General features: G+C 39.8%; 1 protein-coding gene across 6 annotated transcripts in view; it reads right to left on the bottom strand.

The window, feature by feature from the left end:
- Positions 1 to 27365, bottom strand: part of LOC121727024 (acetyl-CoA carboxylase) — a 92606-nt gene that overhangs the window by 16302 nt on the left and 48939 nt on the right. For 3 of the 6 annotated variants that reach the window (XM_042114697.1, XM_042114701.1, XM_042114699.1), the window contains 31 exons: positions 25242 to 25359; positions 25013 to 25120; positions 24180 to 24320; positions 21853 to 22033; positions 19844 to 19951; positions 19535 to 19629; positions 19057 to 19150; positions 18094 to 18209; positions 17192 to 17365; positions 16496 to 16658; positions 15075 to 15237; positions 13888 to 14038; positions 12912 to 13021; positions 11450 to 11616; positions 9733 to 9944; positions 9276 to 9381; positions 8305 to 8442; positions 7746 to 7852; positions 7345 to 7481; positions 7084 to 7170; positions 6540 to 6622; positions 6144 to 6253; positions 5438 to 5566; positions 4055 to 4237; positions 3620 to 3759; positions 3000 to 3210; positions 2470 to 2562; positions 1871 to 2028; positions 1349 to 1529; positions 418 to 533; positions 53 to 173 (listed from right to left, as the gene is read on the bottom strand). In XM_042114697.1, coding sequence (XP_041970631.1) covers positions 53 to 173; positions 418 to 533; positions 1349 to 1529; positions 1871 to 2028; positions 2470 to 2562; positions 3000 to 3210; positions 3620 to 3759; positions 4055 to 4237; positions 5438 to 5566; positions 6144 to 6253; positions 6540 to 6622; positions 7084 to 7170; positions 7345 to 7481; positions 7746 to 7852; positions 8305 to 8442; positions 9276 to 9381; positions 9733 to 9944; positions 11450 to 11616; positions 12912 to 13021; positions 13888 to 14038; positions 15075 to 15237; positions 16496 to 16658; positions 17192 to 17365; positions 18094 to 18209; positions 19057 to 19150; positions 19535 to 19629; positions 19844 to 19951; positions 21853 to 22033; positions 24180 to 24320; positions 25013 to 25120; positions 25242 to 25359 — 4201 coding nt within the window. Of the gene's footprint in view, positions 1 to 52; positions 174 to 417; positions 534 to 1348; positions 1530 to 1870; positions 2029 to 2469; positions 2563 to 2999; positions 3211 to 3619; positions 3760 to 4054; positions 4238 to 5437; positions 5567 to 6143; positions 6254 to 6539; positions 6623 to 7083; positions 7171 to 7344; positions 7482 to 7745; positions 7853 to 8304; positions 8443 to 9275; positions 9382 to 9732; positions 9945 to 11449; positions 11617 to 12911; positions 13022 to 13887; positions 14039 to 15074; positions 15238 to 16495; positions 16659 to 17191; positions 17366 to 18093; positions 18210 to 19056; positions 19151 to 19534; positions 19630 to 19843; positions 19952 to 21852; positions 22034 to 24179; positions 24321 to 25012; positions 25121 to 25241; positions 25360 to 27093; positions 27273 to 27365 lie in introns of those variants that run through there. The other 3 variants (XM_042114698.1, XM_042114700.1, XM_042114702.1) reach the window with 2 other exon arrangements.

Here is a 27365-nt window from a genome sequence, read left to right as displayed (position 1 = left end):
CTCACAACTTATATCAATGCAAAATAATCCTTTTATATTAAGCCTAACATACCTTAGCTGTATCCATGATAACCGTTGGTCCGAAGTTGAGGAAGATGTGGTTGCAGTCAGTTCTCTTAGCGAGATGGTGCGAGAACGCCACCTCCAACTCGTCCATAGCCTCTAGTAGCACCCTGGTGGATAACAAACCAATTTAAGCAAATTAAAAACACTTTGATATTCGTTAACACTTTTTAAGAATTATTAGGGAATATTAGGGTTTGCACACCAACGCCACGCCGCAAACAACAAAAGAATAAAATCGTATTGACAGTACATAATAATTATGTCCGCCTCTATATAACGACGTCAGTGTGGCAGCCTTAGGGCTTATTAAAACTATTATATCATTATTCCAATTAACTGGAGCAACAATACCTTTCTCCCTCATTCTGTAAGTATTCAAAACTGGCTTCTTTCGTAATAAGATCCTGGTGCCTGATGATTGATCTTATGAAGAATCGGTAATCTGTCACTTCTTGTCCCTTTTTGACCTAAAACAACCATAAAATAACATTTAAATATTATCACTTGGTTCTTTGAAAAGCCATTGCTGGCCATATTTTTAACATAATATGAAAAGCTATATAGTAACAGCACAGATAGTTTTTTTTTTAATGAAATAAGGGGGCAAACGAGCAAACGGGTCACCTGATGGAAAGCAACTTCCGTCGCCCATGGACACTCGCAGCATCAGAAGAGCTGCAAGTGCGTTGCCGGCCTTTTAAGAGGGAATAGGGTAATAGGGGAGGGTAGGGAAGGGAAGGGAAGGGAATAGTTGAGGGTAGGGAAGGGAATAGGGTAGGGGTAAGGGGATTGGGCCTCCGGTAAACTCACTCACTCGGCGAAACACAGCGCATGCGCTGTTTCACGCCGGTTTTCTGTGAGAACGTGGTATTTATCCGGTCGAGCCGACCCATTCGTGCCGAAGCATGGCTCTCCCACGTATAGATCTATTAGGGTTGACCCACACGTGCCACAACCACACCACACCGTCGCGACAAAATGTGGTCACCTGTTTCACACATGCGGTTTTGATAACGACTGCATGATGTGGTAAGGGCCTGTTTCACCACTTCCTGATAAAGTGCCGAATAAGTTATCCACAACTTATTTGACAGATTCTCCTCCATCACTCTATCTGTCAAGTTAAGTAGTGGATAGAATATTCGGCAGTTATCAGGAAGTGGTGAAACACACCCTAAGTTTGAATAGTTCTATTCATTTTCAATACAAAGTATACGGCCGATCACGTGGTGTGGGTGTTGTTGTGGTACATGTGAAACATCAAACAGCCCTTATATTGTACCTTAGCCTTTCCGAGATACAAATGCATCTTCTGGTTGCTGGTGGGCAGAGCTTCTAGGTCGTAGCTCCTCATCCTGTACAGCTCCAGCTGGAACGCCGACGCCGGCTCCAAGTGGCGGTATATCGTGTCCTCGCGGAAATCGTTGCGGGCGCGGTACGTGAAGAACTTGGGGAATTGACGCCTGGAAGTAGGAGGAATGTTATTCCATTTGTTTTATTCAGGTAATCATAAATGCAACCAATACATCACTAATTGTAAGAAATAAACATGTAACTGCAGTTGCACGCGCAAAAAATGCGTAATAAACAATAATAATGCCTGTACATTTGTACGCTTTGCGTGCAATACGCATATGCGGTCTGTACGTAAATACGTACTGACATTCAAGGTATGGCACAATTGTTTTTCTTTTGTTAACAAGACTACGTCCTACACCTACATAATATTGTCCATACTTTTTATGCTACGCTCTGAAACATCATCCATATAGTGTTAAATTATTGGACAAATAACAGTACTAACTTGACCAGCAACATGAACGTAATGCGTCGTATCCGCTTGTTGTGTAGATCTCGAGCGTGCGCGCGACAGAACGCCGCAAGTCGGCGCGACACCGCCGCGTCATCCGTGTCGCCGGAGTCGCGAACACCCACCATCAAAATGTGGATCGGCTCCAGAGGCTGAACGGAAGTGAAATACACACATTTCATAAGCAGTTAGAAATAAAGATTTACGTGAAACAAGGACTGACTTTTGTCGTCGATGATAACCAAAATTTAGTCAACAAGTAGATGATAGAAATTTCATGTGCTAATGTGACAAACGTGCGTTGGTGTTTAGGGCGTTCGCTGCATTGAGCGTGTGCCCGGCGCGGCTGCCCGTCGCGGGCCCTCGCGCCTTGCGCTCGCCATAGTAATCGTGCGACGGCTGACCCGCTCAACGCAGCGCTGCTCTATGGGTGACATGAAACAAGAACGCCTCGCGGGTGGCCGCGCCGGGCGCACGCTTAACGCAGCGAACGCCCTTAAAAATAATATTTTAACTTAAGGTGTCTTAAACTTTTAATACAAAAACTTATGACAAATGTTTTTGTAACAAAAAATATATAATTATGGTCTTACCACATCCTCATCAACATTCTGTTTGTAATCGTGACCGACGTTTATGCTGGTGCTGTCGCGACTCTCACTGCCATCCTGAAGCGCTTGTAGATCCTATTTGATAAATAAAATATATTATAGCAGCGGATAGAACATATCAGACAGATATTATTCGGCTATAATGTTTAACTAAATGCCATAACTCACCGGGACTCCATCGCGACGTAGCCGTTACCATCCCCGCGTTCCACTTGACGTTAAAAACGATCAAAACGCTCAAAATTCCTCCTATTTTAAGCGTTTTTAACGTCAAGTGATTGTTATTAACGTCAAGTGGAACGCGAAGCATGTCACCTCTACGTCGCCGCAAAGCGGTGTTTTTAAACTTAACTTTAAGAATAACAGCGCTTTGCGGCGACGTAGAGACGCCAGACGTTGCTTGGACGTTGCCATGGTAACGTCGCTGGCTACGTCGCGGTGGCATCCCGGTGGGTTATGGCTCTTAACGTTATCTTTCTTACGGAGGAAATACATCTTTTTCTAGCTCCTACCTCGCGTCGCACCGAAGCGGTGCTCGCAAAGTCATGCACCAGGTCCAACATCTCATCAGCATATTCCGCGAATTGTTCGAAGCTGGCGAACGCGGCTAGCGCGCCCGTACGGTGGTGGCACTTGCGCATCGCCGCAGCTGATAGCTCCGCGGGCACGCCCTCCTGATCCGCCGCTGATGCTAACTCGATCTCGGATTGGCTGATTGGTATCCTATAAAATTCATTATTTATAAGAGGCTCTGATGGAAATGTATACAAAGTCTTCTTGGGTTTGTCTGGCACATTTGAAAAATTATATGACAGACAAAGACAGCGAACCTTGAATAGTTATTTATACGCCGCATAGTTACATACATACATATTGATAAGGGTGATAGTTTATAGATTGTTAACTTATAATAATTGACGGCAAACTTAATACAAATAAACAATAATTTTTCGCATAGGCATCGCGATTTTTAACAACGTTTTATCTCATGTAATCTGTCAAAAATCTTAGAAAGGCGCCAAATTAGTTGCTATTGATAGCGTTATCTTTTTACGCTAAACTTTTAATTTTAAGCTAGTAGACTAATTAGCTATTTTTTAATTATAAGACTATTCGAACGTCGAAACAATACCTATTGGGATGTCCGGTGGGCAGAACGAATTGGAAGTGTACGACTGGCAGCTCGCCGGATAACGCGAGGTGCTGCAGACACGCGATGTCGTACGACGTGTACGCACGACGCACGTACACCTCCAGCGCCGCGTTGCAAACCTGCACGCAACACATATTCATTTCTGGATTATTTATTTGAAAACTTATGCAGCTCTGTAAATCAGTAAACGTGATAAGGTTTTTACATGAATACCGCCTCTTTAATGAAAAGATCCACTTTCTATATGTTATAGTAATACAATGTTTTATTTTGTCTATCAAGCCACTATTCTAGTGTATCAGTCTCAAAACTTTGTATGTTTGTCCTAGGGTGTTTTTTTTTTGTATTAATGACAACTATAACGTCTTCATACACAGTATGGATCTTTTGATAATAATTAAGGGGTGAACTTACAGCCGAGTTGGTATGGTAGAAGAAGTCGTGTAGTATGTCGAATATGGACGTCTCCGATAGGATGAGTTTCTGAAGGTTCTCCGGGTGGAAGTCGTGTCCGTACATGTCCACGGCAGACAGGAAGATGGACTCCATCTGGTTGTGTCGTAGCTCGTACGCCGGCTGGTGCGCTGCGATTAGAACCTGCGAGATGCGATAATGTGTAAACGACGTATATTCTTTTAAAATACAAACATACGTACGCGTTTACGTAATTCGTTCTCGTTTGTACGTACCGGTTTCTATAAACATTTTACGACTCCGTTCATCTTTTCCGCACTCGCAAGATTATATTTCTTATTGTTCACGGGGACAATAGATGTTATATATTGAGAAATTTTTATGAAATATGAAGCAAATATCGAAACGGACTGTCTGTTAGAAAGCGATTACTGTCCCCAATAACATCCATAACATGGAAGAGGCACAAGAGTAGCCCTGTACCAGGGTCTAGGAGGCACGCGGCTAGTCACAAAACTTTATAATTGTGCGTTTTATGATGATATGCGTGACACATTATAATTGACAATAGTAGGGAAGTTACCTAACAAAAATTAATCGATAGTTTAAAAATATCGAATCACTTCGTAAAGGAATTGCAATCGAAATTATCGATTTCCTACTGACATTTCAATGGTGCCAGCGATTTAAGATGGCCGCCCTTTTTTATCGATTTGATTTCGATTCAACAGAGTCAATCTTTATTGACATAAGTTCCGTTTCATGCATATGACATTTTTCAAATGTTTTCGTAACAATAATTTTATACTCCTATTTCACATTTAATATTTATAATTTTTAATTAATAAGTTAGCATTTAGCATCTTTTCATTTTTATTCATTTACAATTATAGGAAACATTTGTTTTTGTAGATGGAATATAATTTATTACATTTAGATTTTTTGTTTTCTTGTAAAAAAAACCCGTAGCAAGGAACATGAAAACTGTCACCCATATCATCTTAAAACGCACAAACTATAAATGTCAAAATTTTATGTAAAATTTTGCAACTGTCTTGGTTTAATGCTAAGTACTCACATACGGTTTTGATCGATAGTTTTACTCCAAATCGAGTAATAATTACAGTGTGGACCGCAAAACTGACAGCTCGAAGACTCGTATCGAGCCGCTCGAAGGATTGATGGAACCGGTTTGATGAAATGAAATGTATCGATTTAGAATAAACTATCGAGCAATGCTGAATGTGTGGACGAAAGCCCGAGCCGCGGGTTTTGCTCGACGTTATTGCTCGATTGAGCAAAACCGTATGTGAGTACTTAGCATAAAGTTTAAACTATAATGCTAAAGTTAGCCATACAAACTTTGTTATTTGAAATCATTACCTGTCGAGCTCTGAGTGCGACGCGGCTGTGTTCGGCGCGATGAAGTGATGTCAACTCGTTGAGGGTCGCCGCCAGTTCGTCTGTTAGCCCAGGCTCATTGGACCACAAGTGATCGATCAACAACGTCACCTAAAATAAAATAATCAGGTTTACAAGGGCATTTATTTTATTTAACATATATTTTTAATAATGATAGCGGATAGATTTAAATCATTTAAATTTTAATACTTTAAAAATATAACATTTCGCTCAAAACAGTTAGTGACAACCCACACGTACCACAACCACACGACATCGCAACGACAAAATGTCGAGCAGTGGTTACGTGTGAATGGTGTCGCTGCAGGCTGCAGCTTTTTGTAGTTGCGTTGTGGTACCGACAAAATGTTGACGTGGTTGCGTTGTCGCCAGTAGTTGCGATGTGGTTACGTACGAAAGTTAATGAAACGGAGGGGGGAAGAACGCGGGCGGTGTGCGCGCACTTGTCATTGCGTCGACGCAACGGTTGCGATGTGGTCGGTGTCACACAATTGGTCGACAACGACTGCAAATTGTGGTACGTATGAATGGTCCAGTTCATTTCATTTCAATACGAAATATACGCCCGACCAAGTGGTGTGGTTGTGGTTGTGGTACGTGTGGGTTGGCCCTTACAACTATCAAATTAGCCGGTAAGTATTGATTATTGTGTTTTTGTGTAACATACCAGTAAGTTCTTCTTGGAGACTTGGTTGTGCGAGAAGATGGTGTTGACGACGGCCTGCATGTCGTCCTTGTACCGCTCACGGAGAGCCATCACACATTTGTCATACGAACCTAAAGGAAAAAAAACAGCAAGTTTAGCACAAATCTAGTTATTTTTTGGTGTGGAACTTCTTTAGGCGTGTTTAGGGCGTAATTTAACGGCAATAGCATCACGATACAAGTGTAACGAATTTGGCTTTTAATTGTTGAACGAAATGTAATTTTTGTCACATGTTTTTTTTTTCTATAACAACTAATTCTTACTGAATTAGTTGTTATAGAAAAAAAAAACATATATAACAACTAATTCAGTAAGTAACAATTTTATTTATGAAAGTATTTTTAAGCTAGTACTTACCCAACTGGAAGTTACTTTCGACTTGGAAGTATTGCTTAAGCAAGTCGTGAACTGCAGACTTCATTCTGCCTCGGATACCGTTTCTAAAACAAGGCAACTCGTTAAAATATGTGGCTCATTTTTATATGATTAAGATCTATAAAAACAGCATTAAGTTGACCATATAAAAAAAATAAAAAATAATAAAGGTTTTGTCTATTTCTCTTGACTTAAACCATTAAGCTTAAACCTAGGTTTTTTTATATTTCGTGAAGCGCAAAGAAACTTTGTCTATAGTACACTACATACACCAGTGGAAGTATTTTATAAATAACTATTTCAACAACTCCGTTGCGTCAAAATTAGTTTATCGCGGGGAACCGTACATTGTACCGGGATAAAAAGTATCCTATGTCCTTTCCCGGGGCTCAAAGTACCTCCATTCCACATTTCAGCAAAACCGGTTCAGCGGTTTAGGCGTGAACAGGCAACAGACAGACAGTCAAACAGATATACACACTTTCGCATGTATAATATTAAGTATGGATTAAGGGTCAATATTTACCTGTATCTTTGCACCAGTTGGACGAGAGCTTGCGTACTCATGAAGAACACATCTCTGTCTGCGCGCTTCGGTAATGCTGCGGCGTGGCTAAAAATAAATATGACCTCAATTTTTCGTTTTATATTGTTGTATAAATTGTAATGTTATAAAATATGGCTGAGTTGTAACAGTATAAAGGAAGCTGACAATTTTACTGGTTAACAAAGGTAGTAATTTACAAGCAAAAAAATATTTCAAGCGCAAGTTGGTTGGAAAACTTACTGGTCGATAACGCTGGCGATCTGCTGGCTGGGGAACTGGACGAGTACGCTAGTGATGTTCCTCTCGTATGTCGCCATCAACTTGCGCACCTTCTTCTCCACGGAGATAGGGATGCGCCCCGATGTCGAAGACAGCACCTAGTGACATATTTTGATGTAACATTGATATAGGATGGCATTATCGTTCTACGACAAAGATATCAAAATAGGGCGCAACTGGCGCTAAAGTTAAATTAATTTGTAGTTTAAATGGCATGTTATCGCTTTAGCTCTTACAAAAGAAAATAATAACATTTCAACAAATGATTCCGAATTATTATCATTCAGGTTAGCGCAAGAGGGTTTAAATCAGCTGCAAACAACTATAATAATCGCCACTTCTTTTTATAATAAGTTTCTTACCTCCTGCAACTCTAGTAGAGGTAGGTAGGGGTCGCGTAAACTCTGCATAAACTTCTCAACGAGTTCTTGTATCCTCGGGATGTTGTATGGATCGGGGAGGCAGTAACCTATGAAACAATAAATATTAAATTACTTTGAAGCTGCTAGATGCAGTGAATACTATTTTACATCATATCAGCTACTTAATTGCAAAAAAAGTTAATAGAATAGATAGAGTATTAAAAACTATACTAGCAAAATCCATCTTTACTAAACTTATATAAATTTGCAGTAGCTTTATCCTGAAATTATAACGAACATTTATCTATTCCTACAAAAATTCTCACTTGTAAAGCAGGCCATACACACAAGAGTGTACCTGATAGGTTTGCTTGAACAGGTCAACTGTTCGGGTAAAACGGAAGGTGTATAAACAAACAAAAAAAAAGTGTATGTTACAGAACTGTGCAGGTTTTGGCCTTAATTTTGCCTGACAGGTAAAACTGCACAGGTAAACAAGCAGGCCATACACGCAAGGGTGTACCCTTGCGTGTATGGCCTGCTTAATAGAAGTACTCACCAGCAAGGGTGTTCTCCAAGATGTATTTATACTTGTTATGGGCATAGTTCATCTTCTCTGAGACGGGCCCCGTGTCGCCGGCCGGGAACTGCCCCTTGTACGGCTGCGCCACCGTCACTAACGAAGGGTCGTCCAGTTCTAGAACAATTCAACACTTAGTAAAGTCACCATAACAGAAATATTTTTAAAAAGCCAGCCGCTATTTTAAATGGGAGCCTTCTTTTGAGATTATAAGATGAGGGTTTAAAAAAATCGTGTGGCATTAGGGGACTGTCGCGGTAAAGCATACCGCGGTCAGCTAGCAATAGCTAGTCGCATGCTCACAAACACCGTGCCGAAGTCTGCCGAATTGAAACGACGTTAGGCGATGTGTAAAGGTTTATTTTCGTTACGGAGTTTTTTTTATGAAATAAGGGGGCAAACGAGCAAACGGGTCACCTGATGGAAAGCAACTTCCGTCGCCCATGGACACTCGCAGCATCAGAAGAGCTGCAGGTGCGTTGCCGGCCTTTTAAGAGGGAATAGAGTAATAGGACAGGGTAGGGATGGGAAGGGAAGGGAATAGGGGCGGGTAGGGTAGGGAGTAGGGCCGTAGGGGATTGGGCATCCGGTAAACTTACTCACTCGGCGTGAAACAGCGCAAGCACTGTTTCACGTCGGTTTTCTGTGAGAACGTGGTATTTCTCCGGTCGAGCCGACCCATTCGTGCCGAAGCATGGCTCTCTCACGTCTAAAAGTTTACGGAGTAATTGATTTAGTCGCCGCGCTCAAAGCCCGCAATTAAAGCATGCAATAGCTTAAAAATATTATGGAGTTATAGTTACATTTTTTTGTCATAGCCCATAATCTTTTAAGCGATTTCCCAACATATCAGACAAGGAAAAGAATGTGTAACTAAACTTTGTTTACACAGTACGCACAAATAATGGAATGTGTTAAGCGTATAGCTGATTTAAAGCGTATAGTCGTACCTAACGAGCCCATGAGCGAGCCCTGATCCAGTACAGCCCCCGACCGCAGTATCCACGTCACCTTTCCTGACTCCGGGGCAGATAGGGTCATCACCATTTTCATTACCTGACAAATATTACACCATATTAAATATGACATATATATTATAATATATTATATCATTATAATTAAAAACTTTAGTTTTAAATACAGTGTAAAATCAAAACTTATCTTGAAAGCACCTAAATAAACATAGAACCCATCATTCATACCTAAGTCATTAGTCTTTGCATGTATTGAAGAGTGGTCCCCTCAGTCGACGGTAATCATCGGCTAAAATATAATCTCTCTAATTCTTCGCAATTTTGAAAGAGACGGCATGATATTTTAACCGACTTCCAAAAAGGATGAGGTTATGACACAACTAAAAATAACACCAACCGGCGCAAAATAGACCTAAGTTATACAAGTACTCACCTCAATCTCCGCATAGGGTTGTCCCTTATCAACATGTCCGCCATCTTCGACTAAAGTATTGACAAGTTTTCCGGCAGAGGGCGCGCGCAGCTTGGATGGGTCTCGCTCCTTGTCAAACACCACAGTCTGGTTGCCGATGACGATGCGGTAGCGGTCAACCTCGTCCTTCAAGTAGGTGGTGTAGGACGCCCCGTCGAGGGAGAGTAGAGTACCTGAGAGAGGTAGGAGTAGATAGAGAACACGATACGATACACGATAGAGAGACGATAATAGCAATACATTATGTAAAGTAGTAACAACAAGTTAGGGTATATTATATTGTTCGAAGTATACAATGGTCAATAAAATAATAATAAGTAGAACGAGATGAAACCTAAACTACGCTCGCGGAGCAGGAAGTAATTCGTCCATTGATTCATTGCTGTTCTCTTTCATTCGCGCACTAATATTATATTGCCATCTCGTTTTTACAATGACGCGTTACAAGCGCAATAGCTTTATTTTCGCACGCGAGTGAGATACAAATACAATAGGGTCAATTTACAAAATGACATGCTCCCGCGACCGTACTATAGTTATAATGGTATCAAAACCTGCCTAACAGTAAATACCACAACTAAAACACAAAACACTGTAATAAATACAGGGTGCAATTAAACCTTCCTGCCATTTTTTTTCCATTAGGAGAGTCCATTTAACCAAAAATTGGGTGTTATTTTTTATGCCATCAAAAATCGTTGCAGAACGGTCACTCGCGGCGGTGGGTATGAGCGGGGGTGACGCGGGGGGATGCGCGCGCGCGGGGGCACGTCACGGGCGGGCGACGCGTATAGTGTTCATTTAATTGTAATGTTTTTAGGATAACTTTCGGAAGCTATTTCTCAACATTTTAGTACTGAGTGATTATAAAAGAAAAATACGTGCATTTTTATTTTTAACAAGGATCAATACATCAAAATTTGGCAGGAAGGTTTAATTGCCCCCTGTATAATAGAAATTGTATTTCTATTATAAAAATGTCGTACTATCAGAGTTGATTCCTAGGCAGATGCGGACCTACGTAGTTTGGTCACGTGACACGTCATGTCAAACGCAGCCGGCGGATCAGAACTATAGATCGACAAGGCGTGGCGATGAACGTGGCGAAAAAAGGAACTAACGCTGTCGTACAAAAATGTCATTTTTGACAGTTCTCCTTTAAAGTACAATGTCGTCGGCCGCTCGCGACAATAGTCAAGAGTATGAAGTCTGTCGCGGACCTCGGAAGTGGTGCCATACATTTTCATACACTGACTACTACGAATAATAAAAACTAAGGAAAAGTAACTCCGTCAAAAAACATGCTCCAAAATACTTGTCAAAAAAGTGTACCTTAGGTACACTTTTCAATACATTTGCAATATTTAGGTGACCTTGAGCGGTACTAGGCTGACGTTACATGACAGATCAAAAGGAACCAAAATTAAAACGGTAATAGTATGGGAGTTACGATTCCTTAGTTTTTATTATTCGTAGACTGACTATTGTCGCGAGCGGCCGACGACACGACGACGACGACGGAATTGTACCTTTATCGTGCAGCGCCCCCGCCCACGTTCATTTAATATTGAAGTGTCGATATATAATATTGAATTGAGACAATCCGACCAAATGACGGGGGTACGTCAACTGCCTATGAATCAATTTCTTCGATGGTGTACTAAAAATATCTACTAACCTCCATCAGTGAGCTTGTGAACTTCCAACTCCTTGAAGCTCTTGTTCATAGCGAGGAAGTACGAGGTGGGCCCGGACTTGGTGGCCTGCACAATGTACTTGGTGCCGCTGTGGATCAGCTCCACGTCCACTGTGTTCGTCAACTGTCCCGAACCTTGGATTTGACCCCTGTGAGATACATTCAGTTATGTGAGTATTATAAAGGCGCGATTCCACCGCAGCGCACGCTGTGCATGGCGGCCACACGGTGCACGGATTTGGATGTTGACAAGGTCAAAGGTTAGCAGATTTTTTAAATAAAATAAAGATATAACGGTAAAATATAAGCATTTGTAAAATACATACAGGGTGCAATTAAACCTTCCTGCCAAATTTTGATATATTGATCTTTGTTAAAAATAAAAATACACGTATTTTTTCTTTTAAAATTACTCAGTACTAAAATGGTGAGAGCTTCCGAAAGTTATCCTAAAAAACACTACAATTAATGGACACGACGCGTCACCCGCGCGTGATGAGACATCGCGCGCGCGCCTCCCTCCGCGTTACCCCCTCTCATTCACTCGCGCCGAGAGTGACCGTTCTGCAACGATTTTAAATGGGATAAAATATGTCAATAAAAAAATATAACATCCAATTTTTTTTGGTTAAATGGAGTCTCTTAATGATACCTAAGCCCTGGGAAAAATTTGGCAGGAAGGTTTAATTGCACCCTGTATTATGTATTTTTTTTGCCTTCAAAGTTGGATAGCCAAGTCGTTTTTTTTTGTAAATATGTATTTGTATACCGTTCGATAAGATATGCAAATTATAACAAGTTTTCTGATTAAACCGCTTTTATAAACACAATATTTAACATAGCTATCGTACAAAGTTCTCCCGCGACCTACGAGAAGTGCGAGAACCCTAGTGACGTCATAGCCTACTGACGTACACGACGTACTGACGTACGACGTTTGTATAAGTAGAGCGTTTTGAGAAGGTTTATTCCATGTGATTTTAGAATTGTTATATCTTGGAGAGTTTTTAAGATACCAAAGTATATTTTTTCACCAATATTTATATTTTTGAGAGTTCCTTTAATTACCAATAAGAAAAAAAATAGGCAACTAGCCTATTAATATCCTACTAACATAGATAAATAGATTTCTTCTGTTATTCTATTAACGAAAATAACTAAAATATTGCTAAAATGACAAATTTTATATACTTAACAAAAATAGAAAATGTAACATGAGTCTGTATTGGATGTCATTTCTTTTAGATATAATGAACATCTTAAAAGTGACTACTGACTGTGTTATTTAGTATTTAGTATAGGTTATATTATAGAGGATGCATCTTAATATTAGAGGTAAAAGATAGATCTCCATAAAATCTATCCATCTCAATCTTACTCATAGATAGACAAAACGAAAATCGCCTCAGCTCATTCTCAAATTGATATCGTAAGTCATACTCACTTCTCTAAAGCGCTCTTAAACTCTTGGAAGTTGGCGGTGATGATGTTGTCCGCGATCAGGATGGACCCGCAGATCACGCCCAACATCACGTCGGGCTTCTCCCCTTGGACCTGTCGTAAAATAAGCAAACATTTAAACAACGGTTACACGCTCAGGCTGGCATCAATTCAGTCCATCAGTCTGAGACTGACGCCAAAACTATGGCTCAAAAGTAGGTACCTGGCACATACATAATAAGGAAATTATCAGTCCGTCAATCAAGCGATTAGACGATCATTCTCCAGTCATTCTGACCAGACTCTGGTCAGAATGGACTGAACTGATGCCAAACTGACCGTGTAACCGTCGTCATAAGAAAACGATAACTTTGTGTCAAAATATTATACAACGTTGTCATTTGTCATTCGACTGATAAAGAAGTGGTAAGAAGAATGTTGAAAAACAGTGGTTCCTAACCTTAGCGATATTGTTACTTTGTGACTTACGAGAGTGACTTATTCTAACCTCCCCTTTCCTTAATATCATAACCCTTCGTTTGCATAATTTTCGCAACAGGTTTTTAGCTAACATTTTGCATCACGCATTACACGCAGAAGTTAACTTGGCACCTCGTTTTAAGAAACCGCTATGGAAACAGGTGGCAAGTTAGTTTCGGCGTGTCAATCAAGTTATATGATAAATAGTATTTTAAAAAGATAAAACCGACTTCAAATTAGCACGTAACTGAGAATAATTAAAATTCCCTATCTGAAAAACTACTGAACTAATTTTGATAAAACTTGCAGTATTCCCAAAGTAAGACAATGCCTAGTACTTACAACAAACATTTTTTTTAATCGGACATGTAGTTTCAGAGATATGCGAACACAAACATATAACATACATACACTTCTGGAATTACATACGTACGGGTCGAATTGATAACCTCTTTTTTGGAGTCGGTTAAATAAAAACAAGAGAAAAACGTTAAAACTACCCCTGCTCTCTCAGCAATAAGCGCGTCCAGCCAGCTAGTATCGATGTTGTTGTCTTGGAATGCTGGCGTCTCCAACAGCGTGATGAGGTATTCCACCGTCGTGCGGAAGTCGCCTCGGATGCTCAGCTCCTTCAGCGCGATTACGAGATTCCTGTGGGCGTACAACTTGTTTAGAAAAATCTAAAGGCCTGTTTCAACACTTCCTCATAAGTTCCGGATAGGCTATCCGCAACTTATCTGACAGATACTCCATACAGCATACTTCATCTGTCAAAGTTGTGAATAACCTATCCGGCACTTATCAGGGAGTTGTGAAACAGGTCTTAATAAGTCTAAAGTCAACAGTACAGCGGCGAACTAAGTAGTTTGTATATTTTCTCACTATAAAGAAAAATATTATTCTATATCTATATACAAATACATATTATAAAAAAAAGGCGCTTTTTTTCCCTCGTGTCCCTTTGTTCCCTTTAATCTTTAAAACTACGCAACGGATTTTGATGATTCTTTCAGTGTTAAATATCCCATTTATCGAGGAAGGCTATAGGCTATACTTTATCACGCTAAGACTAATAGGAGCGAAGAAATAGAGGAAAATGTGGCAAAACGGGGAAAATTATTTGAAAGGGCTAACTTGAAGGCGCTAATCTCAGGAACTACTGGTCCGATTTGAAAAATTATTTCAGTGTTAGATAGCCCATTTATTGAGGAAGGCTATACGCTATATTTTATCACGCTAAGACTAATAGGAGAATGTGGGAAATACGGAGGAAATTATTTGAAAAAGCTTATCTCGCGAATTACTACAAGAGCAATTTTTATGTTATTTGGCAGTTGGCACAGATAAGAAGTAGACCACGTGAAGGATCATAGGCTATCGATTTTAATCATCTTTTCAGTGATATATATATAGTAATAGTATAGTATATAGTAATAGTTAGTTTTAAAACTTAAAATAATATATTAATTGCTTGGCAAAATTTTATGCGCACTGTAACTTTATGGCATTTAGAATATTGGTTAAATGGTGGCATTGTTTCGCCTATCCCTGTTATGGTCAACGAATTAAACCCCATAAAAATATTTTATTTACAGCATCGAGTATAAGTCTCTACGATCTACATGGTTGCGACATATTATGTTAACGTCAAACTATCCATCTCTTTCTCTCATATGAAGTAACTCACTCTCTAGCCTGCTCTCTGGTCTCGCCCCACGAGAAACAATGCCCGAACTGTGAGTCGGCGAACTCGTGTAGCCCTCCCGAAGCGGCCACACTGAAGTAACCCCACACGTTCTTCGACGAACGGAAGTTAAGCTCCTGAACCGTACCCGAAGACGGCTTGAAACCTGCGTATTGAATTGTATTAAATTATATTTATTTGTTTTGTTTTAGTAAATAAATAAATAAACCATTAAACCATAATATGGTATATTATATAAATAAGTCGTATCTAAGGACAGGGATGCTTATGTGGTTCGTCAAACTCGGTCTTTCTCACTACAAAAACAGTACTTGTCTCCTTCATCAACCTAGGTCAACTTATCTCTGCCTCTCACTACGAAACCACCTACCTATACGTGGGAGAGCCATGCTTCGGCACGAATGGGCCGGCTCGACCGGAGAAATAACACGTTCTCACAGAAACAGCGCTTGCACTGTGTTTCGCCGAGTGAGTGAGTTTACCGGAGGCCCAATCCCCTACTCTATTCCCTTCCCTACCCTCCCCTATTCCCTTCCCATCCCTACCCTCCCCTATTACCCTATTCCCTGTTAAAAGGCCGGCAATGCACCTGCAGCTCTTCTGATGCTGCGAGTGTCCATGGGCGACGGAAGTTGCTTTCCATCAGGTGACCCCTTTGCTCGTTTGCCCCCTTATTTCATAAAAAAAAATCTTCTATCCCTCTCTCACTTCTGGATTTTGGAGCTAATACGCGCGGCGATAACGAAGGGGCTAGAGCAACTCGTCGAAATCAACTCCAGTCATGCCATCTCTGTCCCCCACTACAGTACCACCTTTCTTCTATCTCTCTCACATTCGTCGGGGTTCTCGGAGGTAATACGGGCGGCGATAACGTGTCCCCAGGTTGAGGGGCGCTGGTGCGGCTCGTCGAAGTCAATCTATAATGCTATCTCTGTCTCCCACTACAGTATAACCTATCTTCCATCTCTCTCACCTTCGTCGGGGTTCTCGGAGGTGATACGGGCGGCGATAACGTGTCCCCAGGTTGAGGGGCGCTGGTGCGGCTCTTCGAAGTCAACCTATCATGCTATCTCTGTCCCCCACTACAGTACTACCTATTTTCTATCTCTCTCACCTTCGTCGGGATTCTCGGAGGTAATACAGGCGGCGATAACGTGTCCCCAGGTTGAGGGGCGCTGGTGCGGCTCTTCGAAGTCAACCTATCATGCTATCTCTGTCCCCCACTAAAGTACCACCTATCTCCTGTCTCTCTCACCTTCGTCGAGGTTCTCGGAGGTTTTGCGGGCGGCAATAACGTGGCCCCAGGGCGAGGGGCGAGGGGCGCTGGTGCTGCTGGTCAAAGTCAACGTATCATGCTATCTCTGTCCTTCACTACAGTACCAATTTCCTTCTATCTCTCTCACCTTCGTCGGGGTTCTCGGAGGTGATGCGGGCGGCGATGACGTGTCCCCAAGGCGAGGGGCGCTGATGCGGCTCGTCGAAGTCGATCTGGGTGAGGCCCCAAGGCGACTCGCCGTACAGAAGCCTGATGTCTTTGATGTTGTACAGCGGCAGGCCCATAGCGATCTACAAAAGGAAACAGAGCTACAGTCTGTCAAGAAAGTGAAGAAATTAAAAAGTGGCAATATCGTAGTGTCATCCCTTTTTGATATGATATCAAAAGTTCTAATTCTAAGTATGCACACAGTTTTCACGTTTTCATGATTACGTGCAAAACCTAATATCGTAATATAATTTAAGTATGTTACAATATAAAGTTAATATACCTAGCGGAATAGAGAAACAAAGGCCTGATCAAGAGAGATGTCACTATCAGTAACAATGCGTGGTAAAAAGAAACGTGTGATACATGACAGCAGCACTCTTTTTTTGACGTCCAGTCGGCACGTGCCGCACGTTGACAATTTAATCTCATAGAATTCATGTTCAATCATGCTTGTGTAAGTGTTTACGTACACATATTTTTACACACATATGAAACCAATTTCGGTTCCGTTTGATAGCTCGAGATTGTTGCTCTATTCCGCTAGGTATATTAACTTTATGGTGTCAATGCATCACAGCCTTTTTTTACATCTAAATTGCCATCATAAAGTTACCTGCAACTGCGCAGCTGGCAGGTTGACGTCAGCCACCATCTCGGTGCAGGGGTGCTCGACCTGCAGACGCGGGTTCAGCTCCAGGAAGAAGTAGGAGCCCGACGCCGGGTCGTACAGGTACTCCACCGTGCCCGCGCTGACGTAGCCCACCATCTTGGCCAGACGGACCGCGGCCTGAGAATTGTGTGCTCAATTATACTAGTGCCTTAATGAAGGTATGAAAACATCCAAGTCTTTGCTAAAAAGCTTGTCTGGGGCACTGCCGTGCCCCCAGATTAGGCGTCACTTTATTTTTTTAATCTACGTGTTTCTCGCTAAGCGTAGTGATTCTATTGGATCCTTAACCTTTCCTGCATCGCAGATCCGGTGGAAACGCAGCATTAGCGTTTAGTTCTTCTGATGAGAGGAAGACGCAGATAATTTAGATTTTCGCTACCCATCACTACTCCCTCTTTTTCACCCGCGTAAGAAAATATTGCTATCGTACTCCTATCACATTATTTTGAGAACGTGATAGCAATATGACAGAAATATTATGTACAGAAATTAAAGTCTAAGTATTAGGCGACCAAACTATAGCTTGCGGCGGCACAATTATCGCTAGAATACTGCATCGCGCTAACGAAGTTTTCTAAGTTCGTTGGTATACATACGACAGCTAAAATAAATCCGGTGGTCTTTGGCCGACCGAGCGAGATAGCATGATCTTCCTTTGGGTTCGTGACGCATATCCCCACAAGCTCATTAAGGGAGATCGCAGACGACAGACTTTTTGTGCGATCGAGTCTGCGGCGGCGCCCATACAGTCGACACGGCCGCGCCATGCCGACTGTATGGGCGCCGCAGACTCGATCGCACAAAAAGTCTGTCGTCTGCGATCTCCCTAATTGTTAATAAATTACCTTTTCCATCTCAATGAAAACATCGGGATTGGCAATTGCAGCGGGGGCCTCTTCGATGATCTTCTGATGACGACGCTGGATGGAGCAGTCACGACCGAACAGTGATATAGCGTTACCTGATAGAATAAAATATTTATTCACGAATCATATTAATAATAATACTCCCCACACCGATTTCGGTGACGGTGGTCAGTTTCATTGAAGCCAGGCCAGGTACGCAGGAGTAATTTTATAGTGCTCAAGTGTGTGCGCAGTACACAAGAGCACTCTCTATTCCTTTACTCTCATAACCCAGTGGGACGGAAGACCGACACGACCGGCGAGAGATCAGGCGCAGGACCGACTTTTTACATGCCCATCCGACGCATGGATCATCTTACGAGTACTTGTCAGACAATCAGGTGATCAGCCTACAAACGACGAATCATATTACATAATATAAGAATTCATTCATATACGTTACGAAGGTGTGTGGATCTAAATATACATATAAAACTCAAAGGTGACTGACTGACATGGTGATCTATCAACGCATAGCTCAAACCACTGGACTGATCGGGCTGAAATTTGGCATGCAGGTAGATGTAATTATGACGTAGGCATCCGCTAAGAAAGGATTTTGATCAATTCTAACCCAAGGGCTTAAAATAGTTGTTTGTAGAGTTTGTATATAATGACACTTCTTAACGCGAAGCCGCACGCATTAGATCGTTGTGATATGTGAATGTGACTATAATATACATTTAAAAAAAGTTGAGTGTTGAAGTATGGACAGCCCATAAGATAATAATATTATGTGCTTTGAGTAGATACATGCGAGCTGTGTTACAGTTTTGACTGTCTCATTACGAGCTGTACTCAGCTCATAATGGGAATAGCCTAAGATTTTACTGTTCTTATCCGTAAACATAGTTAAGTATCCGACTGATTTATATGCTAGCAAGCACTGGTAAATAAACTTACCATACTGATCAGCCAACAGCTGAACTTCAAGATGGCGAGCGCACTTGGCGAGCTTCATCACAAATATCGGGGACCCCGGCACTTCCGCTTGCACCTGTTATTGAGATAAGAGAATAAGAAATAATATTCATTACTCGAAATGTTACCAAAGCTTCGTTGGAGAGAAATTAATTTATGGCGCGGATCCGTCCAGTTAATCTTGATAAAAAAATACGCTTGGCACTCGGGGATTGCCGCCGTAAAGCTATTGCATAGCATTTTTTATCAACTTATGCAATTATAATTCGCAAACGTCTAGTCGCACGCCCAGAAACACCGTGCCGAAGTCTGGCAACGCCGCACCGACCGGCAAAACGTGTGCCAACTGCCGGCACAGATTAATATAATATGTAGCAAGCTAATAGCCGGTGTGTGTTTAACAATCGGCACCAAATGTAAATATGTAGCAAGAATAAGTGCTTAGTAATTTAATGCCTACCTGTCGGAACATGTTGCTGAAGTCATCAGCGTTCTCCACCTTACGGATGCCCTTACCGCCGCCGCCTTCCGACGCCTTGATCATCACCGGGAACCCTGGATACAATCATTAAGTTTTATAATAGAAAGGAACAAACAAATCTGGGCTAGAGTAATATCATGGCCTTGCCACTGTCCTTCTAACTAAACCATCGTTCAATGTTCGTGTAAGAAACTGGAATGAGCCCATACCTGTTTCTACTAATTAAGTATGTAGTAAAAATATTGCAGTCGACGTAATATTATGTTGGTTGGTTATTTGGCTACTTACCGATTTTAGTGGCAGCCTGTAGACCCTTCTCGGGCGTGGACACGCAGCCCTTGGCGAAGAGCTCAGACGATATCTTGATCTTTTTGCTGTTGTATTCAGCTTTCAATTCTGAAAAGAGAATATTAATTAAGTTATTGTTGATAAAAAAGTACTATCAGAGAAGTTGATTTGAAGGCAGATGGCGGACCTAGTAGCCTAGCCTTAGGCTGCCTTTCCACCAGAACTGAGAGGAGCTGTGTTGAGAGGAATGTGTTTTTGAAAACCAATAGAATCGCTTCATTGACATGACTTTTCTCAAATTCTCAAAAACACATTCTTCGCACGCAACACAGCTCCGCTCAGCTCTGGTGGAAACGCAACCATAGAATCGTAATTTAGTCGGGTTATGTCAAACCAGGCCTGTCCCACTCGTGCGTGTAGGTATCTAACTGTAAGTACCACCCGCGGGTGGCAAATCATTAGGGACTCACAAGCGAGCGGTGACGCACGCGCAAGTTTTTTTGTCGCGTATTTACTGTTTACTGATCATAGAGGAATTTAATTCATGATACTGATTTAACCGCTATGACAAAATCGTTATAAATCTTATAAAAATGAACAATTAAAAAAGGCCAATGAAATATGTATTTGAATAAGGTATTTAAATACAAAAAGAAGACAAAAACTATACAAACATAGCAAATAAACCAATTTCATATACAAAGAAACACACAAACTACACAGAAAAAAACACAAGTTACTATATTTAAATTGTAAAAGTTTCCTGCACTATAATCGAATATATAAAACTAAGTACTATAAAATATAGGTCGGATTACTAAAATTTTATAAGTATTACTATGTTGGTTTGCTATTCGTACCAATAGTAATTAAAAAAGATTATTTTGTTTTCTAAATGGCGAAAACCTTGATTTCGTCAGAAAAGGTGCGAGTTATGCGATAGACAGAGAGCGGACATGTAGTAGGTGAATATAATTGTAGGCACCTAGCACTGCGCGGTCGGAATTTGAACTTTATAGTATCGTAGTATGAGTCGTTATTTCTTTAAACGGGTTTCGCTAGTGGGAATTCTGTTGGTACTACTAATATACTATTCTATATAATATACTATTCTGTGGTCAAACCCAGCCGACAGATTGCAACTACATTGAATTGACATAATTCGACCAAATTACGTAGATCTGTCAACTGCCTATGAATCAATTACTTCGATGGTACAAAATCCTTAATCCAAATAAAAATACCTTAAAGCTATAGCACCTAGGAAAATTTACGCGGCGTGTTTCTTTTAAGGCTCTTTTTCTTAAAGATGCATGAATAGTTATTTAGAGAATATCCACGTTTAAAACTCCATTAGGCATTTACTGCGTTTTTTTACAATGTCAAGAGATCTTATAGGTGACCTTCACAAATCTACAACTAATTGACTTACAAAATCACAAGCAACCAAACAAAAAGCCACATCAGATTTAATTGTAGGCACCTAGCACTGCGCGGTCGGAATTTGAACTTTATAGTATCGTAGTATGAGTCGTTATTTCTTTAAACGGGTTTCGCAAGTGGGAATTCTGTTGGTACTACTAATATACTATTCTATATCTTATATCTTTAAACGAGCCATTCTTGTATATAAATATATAATTGGAATCTCGGAATCGGCTCCAACGATTTTCTTGAAATTTAGTATATAGGGGGTTTCGGAGGCGATAAATCGATCTAGCTAGGAATCATATTTAGAAAATGTCATTTTATTCGTGTTTTATCGAATACCGAGCTAAGCTCGGTCAAACAGCTAGTAATATACTAATCTGTGGTCAAACCCAGCCGACAGCGACGCCCCTTTTGTTTGCATTCGGTGCCCCTTTTCATCCAGGGCCCAGGGTGGTTGGCAGCTACAGTGAAGTAGCATTTTAAGCATAAAGTAGCAGCTTTATATTAAGTCCTAACCTTTGTTTGAATTGGCAATGATTTTTTGGTGTAGCAACTGAATAAACAGCTTATTGACTCACCGCTACCACTCCACGGCAGTGTTGGTATGTCTGCTGTCTGCGCGACGATGGAGGAGGCGATTTTATCTCCTAGTGCCCACATGGCCTTCTCCGGGGGCCCGATGAAGGCCACGCCGGCCCTGTGCAGTAGCTCCGGTAGCTTGGGGTTCTCGGACGCGTGGCCCCAGCCCGCCCACACCGCCTGTAAGCATCAGTAGCAGTTACTGTCCAACAGCTTGGCTAAAGCAAAATTGTGAACTAAATGTTGGAAACTTTCGCTGAAATTATAAAAGTTACTGTCTCACAACTGGGCAAAGGAAAATTCGTGGACCAAAGGTCGAGAAACTGTTGACATTGATATTCATTTTCTAGCTAAAATAAAAGAATTATAAATTGTAATTCAGATGCAACTAAAAATAACATTACAGTTTTTTATCATACAAATTATTGTAAGAATTTCTTACAATTTGTATGATACAAAAACACAGAAAACGGTTTAAACTACCTAAAGTGACACTTAGTTTAAAATATACAAATAATTGTATTGATATTGATTTACTTGCATATGGGAACTAATTTTTTGAGCAGTTATTTAAATATTTGAGATGTTATTATGATCAGTTGAAAAATACAAGCAGTTATTTAATTTTATGGCGGTTAATTAATTATTGCGACTGTATAACGTGGAAAGTAATAAAAAAATAATTGAGCAGTCCAATAACTGAATGAGAGGTAAAAATGATGGAATGAGCGCTTCGATAACGACTTAACAGAAGGCCTACTTAACCACGGATACCGTAGCGGGGGGACGGGGGTGGGGGCAGAGCCCCCCCAGAAAGGGGTGTCCGGGGGGCGCACCCCCCCAAAAACAAAAACGAACACAATCCAGAAAGTCCAAGAGTAGGTTATAGTAGGTCGCGCTCATTTTAAAAAGTCATTTCATACCGAGCGAAAATCGTAACAATAATACTATTCTATTAATACATAAGAGTTTTGATCGTCAGCTACTGCAGTATGGGTGGAATAAAAATTGAGAGTATCTCAAAGTTGTTGTTGGAAATCGTATTGAATTGACATTAAAAAGATCCCAATTCGCACCCAATAAAGGTCATAATAATATCTAGATCATACACGTTTAGGTTTGGTAGGTGCTATTTTAGTTTTAGTATATAACAACAGATGGCGCTTTTAAAGTAAAATGTATATAATTCTTCTTCACAAATATTGACTATCGAATTAATTACTTAAAATTGCTATGTGAGACAATTTTATGGTTAATTCAAACGAAAATCGCCGTCAGCTGAATTTTTGCAGGTGGAAATGTCGTCTACGCGACGCCCCAGGATACATTGAGCGCGAAGTAGAGCTATATTTGTTATAGCTTATATCGCTGGCTGACGGGCTTTCCACCCGCATATTAACGACTGACGGTGGTCTTTATTATTAAAAAGGTATCAACATTCACCTGTATAAATTTTGTACGGTATGAAATGACTTTACATTTTAATTTTTTTAACATAGTTCAGTAACGCGACTGACGTTAAATCCCCCGTCTGCGATACGGCTGACGGTGCATTTTTGGTTAAGCATGACCTCAATAATCATCCATAAAAATTTCATTCGGTATAAAATCACTTTTCGCAATTATTTTTTTTTACAACTTTGAAATACTCTCAGTTAACATCCCACCACGGGTGCGGCGACTGACGCTGATTATATTGATTGATAAATATTAAGCTACCGCTGGACAAAAATTTGGTCGGTATGAAATGACTTAGCAAATAGCACTACCTCCCCTACTATTAGGTTAGAGCTTAGACCACAACACAGAGGGAGACGAGCGAGCGCAGCGAGCGTGCTGCGGCAGCAGCCGGCGACCGTCTTACTTTCGCTTTATAACGGTACGGAACCCTCCATGGCCGAGTTCGACTCGCACTTGGCCGTTTTTTTTTATATTTTACCACCTCATTGTTTAAAGAAGCTTAGAATGAGATTTTTTACTGACAAATTCCGATTTGTTACTGCCCACACGTAACCGCTCATTCATTTATTTTTACCGCTCATTTAATTATTTTACTGTTCAATATTGTTTTCAATGATCCATTTCATTATTTTTTACAACTCATTTTTGTTTACTTTACTGCTTAGTTTTAACTGCTAAACTAGTTATTAAACGTGCCATTTATAATTTTTTACTTACCAAAACTGCAATTTACAACTGCCCCTTTTAATCAGTGCCTTTGTATATTAAGTAAGTACTTGGACATTTGTGATGCATTGCATTTGAGCCTTATTTCCACTGCATAAGGTCGAATAATATTATAACATAGAGTAAATGTCATACTAACCTGTACTTGTGTACGGACAGCAATGTCCACAATCAGCTCAACATTGGCATAGTTATTGTTGTTGGAACCTCCAGGCACAGGAACATAGTTGTCAGCCATTTTGATATACTCTGCATTCGCTTTCAAATCTTCTGGGGTCACCTGTACAAGGAAGACATTTACAGGGGTAAAATTGATTATTGGTCATCATTTTTACATTTGTATGCACTTTTTTTGTAAATATATATAATAAACCTAATAATAAATAATAAATAAACAATTGCATTTGCAAACAATAGTAAGTAATTATGTTTTAACAAACACGTTGTTATTGGTCAAATGACCATGACTCTCATAGTCATTAAGTTTTTTACGTTGTAAGTTTTTTAACTACAAATGCAGAATGAGGTTTCTTATATAACAGTATTATGTTAGTTTATTCATAGTCGAAGAGAGTAAAAATAATTATTATATTTTGTTATTGGTATAGAGCACGGCCGTAGCTATGGGGGGGCATTGTGGGGCAATGCCATACCTTAAAATCATAATGCCCTACGGCCTACCTTAAAAATAGCAAAACCCAAGAAAATCAATCAATTATGACATTTTTTTTACTTCTGCCCTACCTGTAAGTTGTAACCAATGCTGCCCTACCTCAAATCTGACTCTAGCTACAGCCCTGGTGTAGAGTTTTGAAGCAAAATAGCTCAGTGTGTTAAAAAAATTGATATTTGTTTGATCACTTTGGTTTTCACTTCTATATTACTGACTTCTATGTCACGCGAATGATTATAATGTGTTATCTGTTCCCCCATGTTGGGTAAATGCCTTCATTTACAAGAATGTGGTCTCACCATAACAACAAAGCGCACAGCCCTCTCGTTCTTGAACATCTCGTAGGACCACCGACGTATTGACCTCATACATTTTACCGCTCCTATTCCGTTGTTAGCGATTAAAACCTGAAAGAACCATTTTATGTTAAAAATATTACAAATATTTAAAACCTTTTTCTATTATTTCAAATAAGCACTTAATATAAAGTTAAGCATATTATGAAGTATGTAAAATAAACATTTTTACCTTGTTAATAGCTCTAGTGCCTTGAAAACGTCGTACAAACTCCTCAGGGGTCGCTATAGTGAAGTCCTTTTCTTGAAAACGTTGACTGTGCACCACTGTACCTTGTGACATAGAAGGTCTGCAAACAAACAAATTTTATTATGTGATTGTACTAACTACTATTAGTACTAAGCTGGACATAATGTTAAGTCTACATTTAGTAATCAGGTAATCTTTTAAACATCTGCACTCTTATCAATAAGAGGGAGATCAACATTGCCTTAATATTTAATAACTCTAAGTTTATGCCTCTTTATTATGAATGGATAAATAGGATTTTTCATTTTAAATTCATAAAATGCTAATTGTGGTTGTATAATGTACACATTTTAACAATATATATGCAGGTTCATTATACATATCGCTTAAAAGTATGACAATTTATAACTCTCAATTTTAAACAAAAATATTTTAATTTTTTGGCTAATTTATTTTAATAAGAATAAGCAACGAAATTGTTTCTGTAATGAATAAATAAAAAATTACAAATAAATATTGTTTGTCCTTTCAGTATATTTTTATCGAAATAACAATTTTAAAGTAAGTTGTACAAATTAGTTATAGTAACAGATATTTAAATTACTAATGATGTGCAAATGAGATATGTTTAATGAATAATTTAATAATAAAAAAAAGGTTTTTAATTACTAGGAATCACAGACACAATCGATTTTCAATTGTTATGCAGCACCCGGGTGCCGCTTGGGAGTTGATGGGTTATGAATAAGTTCAGACTAAATATTTGATTAACTTGCTCTAAGCCTTGGTGTAGATCAGCCTTTCCCAAAGTGAGCGAAAACGCCCCGTTGTAGTTGTGGGTGCTGATGGTCTGAAGGGCATTGTGGGACCCAGAAAAAAATGGGGATGTTGTGTAGAGGCTTGGGGGGGTGATTTATTTCATTTGGATACATTTTAAAGTGAAACAATGGGAGCGTTAAAACAAAAAATTTCTTAGTGGGCACTGGGAGGTAGACAAAATAAGCTTGGGAACCTCTGGTGTAGATGTACAGAACAAATAATATAATCAAATTGTAATGACACATAAAAGATATTATGTGCCTGACTAGCTTATTAGCCTGATTTGCAATGTTTTCATTTGTATGGCAAAGTGTTTTTTTTTTATTTCAAGAAATCTAATTAAGCTAGCACATTTGTACTGTCTTAGGCTACATGCATTTATGTTACGTACCATCGAGGAAATTGATGCCTAGGCAGTTGACGAACCAACATCATGTGGTTGGCTTATGTCAATTCAATGTGAGCTGTGATCGGTTGGATTGGTTTGACTTAACGGGACCAAAATACTTAGGTCCGCCATCTGCCTAAGAATCAACTTCTTTGATAGTACATTGATATGATTAAGTACTAAAAACTATAACAAAATAGAAATAATCTATTTTGTTACAGTTTTTAGTAAGTACTGTAATTATTACAATTATTATCGTTACACAAATGTATACTTTGCCTACCAATTCCGGAGGTAGCATTACTTAGAGTATACTTAAGTCTATGCTTTGCCACCTTAACGATCTATCTACCCTGGGTTAGAATTCGGATTCTGAAACCTTTAGTTAGTTGTACAATATCATAGTAATAATTACACATTGTGTATACAATTTAAATTAAGTAAGTAAGTACTTACTTCATTTTGAGTGTATAGCGAGAAAACACGGCCATACTGTATGTTTGAATTAATTTTGAGTGGTTAGTTCGTATCTAATGAATAGGTAGTAATTCACGTGAAATTGCATGTGTGGTGTACGAATTCACTAAAATTATTTAAAAATCTAATTCATTCAAAAGCTGTACTAACCTGTAAGGACCTTCTGAATATAAACCATTCATCGAATTATACATTTTTACTCGTACAATTAAACAATTGAGTTTAATATGTTAGCCACAACGGATAAAATTGATTTTAATTGTACATAAACGATAATATTTAATCATTTCTACATAAACTCTGCATAAACCGTTTTGTTTTCGTCTTTGACGTTTCAATGCCCAATGAAGTCTAACTGACGGATCATACGATGTTCGTGTCCTCTTCCGACTTATTAAATTTCGCGAGTGTGACAAGAACGG

Source organism: Aricia agestis, chromosome 5 (assembly GCF_905147365.1).
Source record: "Aricia agestis chromosome 5, ilAriAges1.1, whole genome shotgun sequence".
Lineage (NCBI taxonomy): Eukaryota > Metazoa > Arthropoda > Insecta > Lepidoptera > Lycaenidae > Aricia > Aricia agestis.
This window is presented reverse-complemented; position numbering and strand designations above follow the sequence as displayed.